At 28.2% G+C, this 9,098-nt stretch overlaps 1 protein-coding gene and 1 non-coding gene across 2 annotated transcripts; both read left to right on the forward strand.

The window, feature by feature from the left end:
- The first annotated feature begins 1,413 nt into the window (after positions 1-1,413).
- LOC146949880 (uncharacterized) lies at positions 1,414-4,058 on the forward strand. The gene is made up of 3 exons (XM_085745900.1): positions 1,414-2,410; positions 3,100-3,267; positions 3,641-4,058. Exons 1-3 carry the CDS (start codon positions 1,886-1,888, stop codon positions 3,878-3,880), a joined length of 933 nt encoding a protein of 310 aa, XP_085602026.1. The 5' UTR covers positions 1,414-1,885; the 3' UTR covers positions 3,881-4,058.
- A 4,739-nt stretch (positions 4,059-8,797) lies between these two features.
- Positions 8,798-8,871, forward strand: TRNAT-AGU (transfer RNA threonine (anticodon AGU)). The gene has a single exon. It is a non-coding gene; the product is annotated as a tRNA-Thr (tRNA).
- Positions 8,872-9,098: the final 227 nt, after the last annotated feature.

Here is a 9,098-nt window from a genome sequence, read left to right on the forward strand (position 1 = left end):
AATATTAAATAAATGGACCTTACCTTGTATTGGATATATATATTTTTTGGGTCATGTTAACTTGTGCCCTAAGGGTACAAGTTAAGAAACTAAAAATGGAAATAAAAAGTAACTTTTGTATTGAAAAGATAAAATTTCAAACTTTTAATGTATTGAATTCACAATTTCCAAGAAAAAATTTCTATGTTTAGTTTCTAAACTTGTGCCCCAAGGGCACAAGTTAACATTTCCCATATTTTTTTTATAAACTTACCTTGTATTGGATTATTACTACTATTATAATCGATTAATTAATTAAAAAGTAATAACGAAATTTAGTATCCGTTTAATTTTCTTAAATAGAGTAAATACAGTGAAAATCACCTAGGGAGAGTGGATTTCCATCCATATAAAAGCAAATTAACAACTAAAAAAAAAGTAGAAACAAGAAAAAAAAACAATAGAAGATCATAGTATTGATTTTACTATTTTACAGTGGAAATTGAAAAAGGTAGTGGGAAAGAAAAGTTTCCAAATTAGAAGGCACCACATGGGTTCAGCTTTTTCTTCGATTACCAAATATGAGGGTAGAAGAGATAGCCATCATTACAAGTCTATTCCATAGGGAAGATTCTTATTATTCCAAATCTCACTCCATATGATTGTAGAAAAACCGTTTTCAAACCCATTTACTCACAACTTAGACCAATTGGAGACTTCACAATATTCTCACCCCTTATCACTGATAGTCATGTGCCCAAAATTCATACACCTACTTGATCATATGATCATGACTATTGAAACATACATTTTGTGCAATAATTGTGATCCTAAAACACACAGTGGCATGCATATACTTAGTATCCGTATTGTATTATCATCATCTAAAGGTTAAAAAATATAGTACTATTTTTTTTCAAATTGAAGATTTTAAAGAACAATGATATGTTGCTAATTTGGTTAAAATTGACAGTCTATCATCTTGCAAAGGCTACCTAGCCAAGGAGAGGTTCTATAATGCCCTAACCTTCCGACCACTGCTCTTACATTAGCCCACAAGTCTCACATCATGCCACGTGGCACATAAGTACCACCTCACATAACAATGTTTTCTTTACCATTTTTTTTTTTACTTTGCATCTCATTCTCTATGACCATTTTTTTTAAAACTTTTTTAATTATTGAAAAAATGCAATGGCTTTTAAATTTTAGGTACCCTCCCTCCTATTAAGAATGATGCATTTTACATGTAAGTATGTAACCTCTTTCAATTCAAAATTGAATGACCTAAAGGTTTTAACTATGATAAATCAAATTCAAAGTTGCTATAAACACGAATAAAGACAGGGACATCAGACACACATGAACACTAGCATCTCATTACCAATAATAATTAAAAAAAATTATATAATTCAATATATTCATATGTGTCAGTATCATGTATATGTGAGTGTCTGACACTAACACATTTTAGATACCAACACTTTCAATTAAATGTGTCGATACTACGAATAAAATAGTCCTACAAAATAAAATAAAAATGCAAATATTACAAATCTTAAAATTAAGGATAAGCAAGTGAAGAGAGTGTGTCCACATGTGATAAATAAAATTATAAAAAAAAACCAAAAATTTTTTATAAAAAAGACAAAGAAGAGGTTTATGTTAGAAGTAGCAAAAGACAGAAAGGAAAGAAAAAAAAGACAGGGTCCCCAAAACAATAAGACCCCCCAAAAGCATTACACACGTATACCAAAATGTCCTTTCACCAATTCTCACAAACACATTCTGATTTTCCTTTTCTTTCATAAAATAAAACCCTCACACACACACTTTTTCCTATATAAACACACAAAACACTTTTACCACATAACACTTTTCTCTTTCTCTCTTTTCACTTGAAAACATGGCCTCTGCCTCTGAAAACCAAGCAAAAAACAAAGGGAGAAAAAATGGTAAAGCACCAAAAAAACCACTAAGAGGTGTAGGAGTTGAACAGTTAGAGAAGCAGAGGATAGAGGCATTGGTGAGAAAAGCTGAAGCTGGTACATTACTTCACCTTGATCATCCTCATCAACAACAACAACAGCTTTTGAAGTATGGTGCATTTTCACCAACTGGGCCATTTCAGTTTCCTCAACATCATCAACAGCAAATGATGATGAATGAAAACACCAACAACAATAACAATAACACTGTTTTGGTTGGTTCTGGTTATGTTCCTTTTGTTGGAGCTTGCTCAAACGTTGGTGCTGGATGGATTGTTCCTAACAATCAGAATCAGAATAACAACAGGGTCGTTGTTGGTGGTGGTAACTATGGATATGGATCTGGTTCACTACTTTGTAGTAGAAACCCTTTTGAGCCTTCTAAAGAGCTCTCTTCAATGCCAAATCTTCATCACTCTCAGCCTTTTGATCTTTGCCTCAAGGTATAATATATTTTATTTAATAAATCTGCTTTACTTTAACTTTTTTTTTTAAAAAATTTGTTTAAGTTTATTTCATGACATTGATATGATTAGATGATGGAGATTATTAATTTAACTTTTTGTTTTTTTTTTTTTGAGAAATTTATTTTTGTTGATGAACATCAAATTTTATGATGAAGTTAGCTTATTAATCTTGTAATTAAAAATGTTATTCATTCATGTTCTTCTATGTTTTGTTATTTTCTGTTTTTCTAATGAATGCTGAAATTTTGATTTTATGTATTTGTTATTTAATGTTCCTCTACTTTTTGTTATTTATGTTTTTTTGATGAATAATTTGATTTTTTCTTGGTTATTTAATGTTGCTATACATTTTGTTATTCATGTTTTTTTGATGAATAATTTGACTTTTTGAATTTATTTAATGTTCTTATACCTTTTGTTGGTATTAATGTTAATTTGACTATTCTTAAAAAAAGAAGAAGTTAATTTGATGAATAATTTGACTTTTTGAAATTATTTAATGTTCCTCTACCTTTTGTGGATTTTTTTTTTTGACAAGTCTACCTTTTGTTGATATTAGTGTTAATTTGACGATTCTTAAAAAATAAAAAAATAAAATAAAATAAAAAAAAAGTTAATTTGATGAATATTTTGTACAGTAATGTGAGTTGTTTTCTTTCTTTCAGAAAACACGTTTGAATGAGGAGAGTAATGTAATGAGAGGAGCTAGAAACCCTTTGGAGGCATGGCCTAATCATCATCATGTTCATGATTTTCTTGGAGGATATGTGCCTCAACCTCAACCTCAACCTTCTGTTCTTTCTGCTTATCCAACTCATCACAATCTTGATGAGGTATAATTCATGCATATCTAGTTATTTTATTTAATTTACTAGCTTATATAAGTTTTTTTATTATTTTTTTACAACTTTATTTCACTGTGCTTATGCTAGAAATGCAATGTTTATTTTTTTTTTGGTTACATGCAATGTTTAGTTTAATTTAATGTAACAGTTTCCATATCTAATTATTTAATCTAATATAATATTTTATTTAGCTTTTTTTTTAACAAATTTATTTCATTGTGCTTATGCCAGATACAATGTTTAATTTAATTTAATGTAACAGTTTCCAAGTGTTTTCAATTTTTCTAAGTTTAGGGTAATACATTATTTCTGAATTAAAAAATTGATGGTGTTTTTTTTTTTTTTTTTTTGTGTTGTAAAGTGTGTGGAGGTTGTTGCTGTGCATAGGAGGGGAAGTTCTTCATCAGGAGGGAAGGACAAAGTTTTCATGGAGTATGATTTTTTTCATGAAAAAGATGGAAGAGACACTTCTTCCAAGAACCTGAAATTTCCCACAATTGGTGAAGCTGCTTCTTCTTCTTTATCTCTCACTGTTTCAGCTTATGGTGGAGATACTGCTACTACTGATCTTAGTTCTATTGATTTGTCTCTTAAGCTCTGAGACATTATTATAGACCTAAAAAATCATGTACTAGCTAGATAGAACCATGATCAAAGATATTGGTTGATCCTTTTTATTATTGTTGATGTTTGTTTTCTCAAGTACTCTAGAACTTTTTGTTTATTTTGTTTTGATGTTCAAACTTTTTAGTTTTGGTGATAATTTTGATGTTCAAACTACAATACATGTTACATTATTTATATATGTGTGTCATCCTTTGGCAATTAATCCCTTTCCCCCTCTATCCTAGTTTTCTTTTTTCTTTTTCTCTTCCTAGTTTTTTAATCACACTCTTAATCTTAATTAATATTTTGGTATATATGATCATCTGAACGGAACATAATGTGTAAAGAAATATGTTCATATATAATGAATTATAATAGATACTTAGTCCTTTAACATTTGATTGTGGGTTTGATCTTTGACCGATGCGTATGCAAAACATATGTTAGAAGAGTTGAACTTCTTAATAGAATCTCAATTAGCTACAAGGATTAGTCTCATTTTGTGTAGAAATACTTGATTTACAAAAAATAATAATTAATAACATGTCCATATTATAAACCTAGAAAGCTAGAACTATGAACTGACCTAAAATTATGGGCTTTAAACCCTAGCAATTTCACCCCAAAAAAAAGCCTAATAACTGTTTCATTCCATAAAATTAATTAGTGTCAACGCTATGCAACTTCTGTTCACTAGTATTTACTTTAAGATAAATAAAATTTAAAAGTATATTTGATTTTGAAGGGTGTGATTGCTGTTCTAGAGATAATTTAAATGTTCTATGAGCTGAAACAAATGCTGGCAACTCTGTCATGCCGTTTATGGGAGTCAAGTAATGCCTATAGAGAATGCTCCAAAAAACGTGAAAAAAGTATTCATCAAAATAGATGTCAATGCTAGAAGACCCTATTAACATTGGCATTTGCATCTTGTACCTAATAAGTAGGGGTGTTCATGGTTCTAAACTGCATTGGAACTGAACCACATTAATGGATACAATTCAGTTTTTAAAACCACTTTAAAAAAAACTGGTTTATTTTTCAAACCAGTTCCAGTTCGGTTTAAAACCGGTTCAGAACCGGTTTACAGTTTTGAACCGGTTTATTTATTTCGAACCAGTTTCGAACCGGTTTACAGTTTTAAACCAGTTTTTGAACCAGATTATTCTCGAACTGGTTTTCAAACCGGATTTTAGTCATTGTTTATTAGGATATCCTTTTTCAAAACAACTTATTTACGTAAAACAGCTTATTCGGATCTCCTTTTTCGAAATAACTTATTCAAAAAAGCTTATTTACGTAAAACAGCTTATTAGGATCTCCTTTTTCAAAACAAATTTTTCAAAACAACTTATTTATGCAAAACAGCTTATTAGGATCTCTTTTTTCAAAACAAATTATTCAAAATAGCTTATTTATGCAAAACAGCTTATTAGGATCCCTTTTTCAAAATAACTTATTCAAAACAGCTTATTTATGCAAAACGACTTATTAGGATCTCTTTTTTCAAAACAACTTATTCAAAACAGCTTATTTATGCAAAACAGCTTATTAGTATCTCTTTTTTCAAAATAACTTATTCAAAACAACTTATTTATGCAAAACAGCATATTAGTATCTCTTTTTTCAAAATAACTTATTCAAAAGGGCTTATTTATGCAAAACAGCTTATCAAGATCTCTTTTTTCAAAATAACTTATTCAAAAAGGCTTATTTACGTAAAACAGCTTATTAGGATCTCCTTTTTCAAAACAAATTTTTCAAAACAACTTATTTATGCAAAACAGCTTATTGGGATCTCTTTTTTCAAAACAAATTATTCAAAACAGCTTATTTATGCAAAACAGCTTATTAGGATCCCTTTTTTCAAAATAACTTATTCAAAACAGCTTATTTATGCAAAACGACTTATTAGGATCTCTTTTTTCAAAACAACTTATTTATGCAAAACGACATATTAGGATCTCTTTTTTCAAAATAACTTATTCAAAACAGCTTATATATGCAAAACAGCTTATCAAGATCTCTTTTTTCAAAATAACTTATTCAAAACAACTTATTTATTCAAAACAGCTTATTAGGATCTTCTTTTTCGAAATAACTTATTCAAAACAGCTTATTTATGCAAAACGACTTATTAGGATCTCTTTTTTCAAAACAACTTATTCAAAACAGCTTATTTATGCAAAACAATTTATTAGTATCCCTTTTTCCAAAATAACTTATTCAAAACAGCTTATTTATGTAAAACAGCTTATTAGGATCTCTGTTTTGAATAAGTTATTTTGAAAAAAGTGATCCTAATAAGCTGTTTTGTGTAAATAAGCTGTTTTGAATAAGTTTTTTTTTTGAAAAAAGAGATCTTGATAAGCTGTTTTGTATAAATATGTTGTTTTGAGTAAGTTATATTGAAAAAAGAGATCGTAATTAGTTGTTTTGCATAAATAAGCTGGTTTGAATAAGATATTTTGTAAAAAGTGATCCTAATAAGCCGTTTTACGTAAATAAGGTGTTTTGAATAAGTTTTTTTGAAAAAAGATATCGTAACAAGCTGTTTTGTGTATATAAGCTGTTTTGAATAAGTTATTTTGAAAAAAGTGATCCTAATAAGCTATTTTGCGTAAATAAGCTGTTTTGAATAAGTTATTTGTAAAAAGTGATCCTAATAAGCCGTTTTACGTAAATAAGCTGTTTTGAATAAGTTTTTTTGAAAAAAGATATCGTAATAAGCTGTTTTGTGTAAATAAGCTGTTTTGAATAAGTTATTTTGTAAAAAGTGATCCTAATAAGCCGTTTTACGTAAATAAGCTGTTTTGAATAAGTTTTTTTGAAAAAAGATATCGTAATAAGCTGTTTTGTGTAAATAAGCTGTTTTTAATAAGTTATTTTGAAAAAGGAGATCGTAATAAGCTGTTTTGCATAAATAAGCTGTTTTGAATAAGTTATTTTGAAAAAAGTGATCCTAATAAGCTATTTTGCGTAAATAAGTTGTTTTGAATAAGCTGTTTTTGAAAAAGAGATCCTAATAAGTTGTTTTTCATAAATAAGTTGTTTCGAATAAGCGGATTTTTATAAAAAGAGATCCTAATAAGCTGTTTTGCATAAATAAGTTGTTTTAAATAAGCAGTTTTTGAAAAAAAGGTCCTATTAAAATTTTAAATTATTTTTATATATTATATTATTTAATTAAAAATTAATATAAAAATTTGAAGAAAAGAAAGTGTACTAAAAAAATATGGTTCAAATATATTAAACTGGTTCCGAACCGGTTTTAAAATTGAACTGAATTGTTTTTGAATTTATGGTTCAGTTCATAAACCATTTAAATGGTGCAGTTTTTTTTGGTCCAGTTTGGTTCAGTTTATGGATACAATTCAGTTAACCACATTTTTTGCACACCCCTACTAATAAGGGTATAAAAGCATAGGGAAAATAAGAAAGCTAAAAAACAATTGAAAACAAGATGCATGTTAATCTTTGAAGCCAATGGCAGTGTCAGTAGAAGTAAGGATGTGGAAGCTTTTTAATTATAATCTCTTTTTGAATTGGGTGCTTCATCTTTTTGTCTTACTTATTATGACCACCTTTTTCACTTTTCACTTTTCTATAATCTCTCTTCTTTAGGTAAAACTGCACCCTAATATCTCTCCCTATGTTCTCCTTTCTTACTCACAGTTCAAACATAGGACTACATCACAATTCTATTCTTTTCTCCTCTCTATCAGTTTTCAGTTGTGTTATACATCTACCAAGAGTAAAATAGGCATTAGTTTAATAATTAAACATTCCTCTCACCTGTTTTTTTATTTTATAAAAAATTAATTTAGATTAGAATAGTTACATGTCAAAGTGAATCACTAACTCAATGAAAACACTATGGAATTAAATAACCCGGGTGATAGATAGAGGAAAGAAATTGAGACAAAGAAGTGATTAAAACAAATGCTAAAATAATAGGCAACCAACACTAATACAACAATACTAACCGGTATTTTTTATGAACAACCAATTTTATTAGAAAGGAAAGAAGTACAAAGAATACTTAACGCACAACTCGAGGAAAGTACGAGGGAAACTTGCCCGGAGAAAAACCAAACTAATCGGTAAATGCACTTAAGTTAAAGTAGATATATTTTGTCCACAAATATGTCAGTAATTATATTAAGTTTTGAAAGGCTAGGAATGATGTAATTTTTGGAACAAAACATGCAAAAGTGGAAAGAGGCAGTAGAATGCATAAAACACTTGTCTTGGAAATGGTTCTTGAGGAGAAAATTGAGATATCCTTGTTTATTTATGAACGGAATGCTAACCCCTTAGAATGTATTGGTAATTATGGGTTTATTGGGATTATTTTGGTAGTTAGAGTACTAATTATACTTAATTGAATTTAAAACCACATTTTCTTATATCCTATCCTATTTGAATGAATAAAAGATTCGTGTGCTATTAAAAAAAAGTTTTCTCTTCAAGTAAGAGTATAGTTGGAAAAGTATATTAATTAAATAGTCATTGTAATTTTAAAATATCAAGAAAATATGAATGAAGACGTTCGTAAGGATATTTCATCGAATGAAAATTTCACATGGACATTTATAGAGTGAAGAGTTAAGGTAGAGAGCTAATCCAAAACCAGGGACAGGTCTTTAGCAAAATATTTCAGTTAGCTAACTTAACTAGTTAGTGAAGTTGTTTTGAAAAAAATTAAAGTGTTAGGGAAACGAAAATACTAGTAATTGACTAGATTATTCTATAATTTTTTTTTTGTTGACAAATATCATACAAACAAAGAAAATGCAATTGACTGGATTATTGTCCTCTTAAAAATAAAATACTAGTACATCAAATATTGGATCATATATCTTGATAAAATATCTAGATTAATGTTTATAAATTAACACCATTAGTAAAAGCTTTCATAGCTCAGTTGGTTAGAGCACCCGTTTAGTAAGCGGGAGGTCTTGAGTTCAACTCTCAATGAAAGCAAAAACTTTTTATACATTTTATCTATACACATTCAATGAAAGCAAAAACTTTTTATACATTTTATCTATACACATAATATTTTTTAATTATTTAGCAAAAACCTCAATGAAAGCAAAAACTTTTTATACATTTTATCTATACACATAATATTTTTTAATTATTTAGCAAAAACTTTTTATACATTTTATCTATACACATAATATTTTTTAATTATTTTATGAATAACT

This window comes from Medicago sativa, chromosome 2, assembly GCF_051527215.1.
Source record: "Medicago sativa cultivar Bolivia chromosome 2, Bolivia_mono, whole genome shotgun sequence".
Lineage (NCBI taxonomy): Eukaryota > Viridiplantae > Streptophyta > Magnoliopsida > Fabales > Fabaceae > Medicago > Medicago sativa.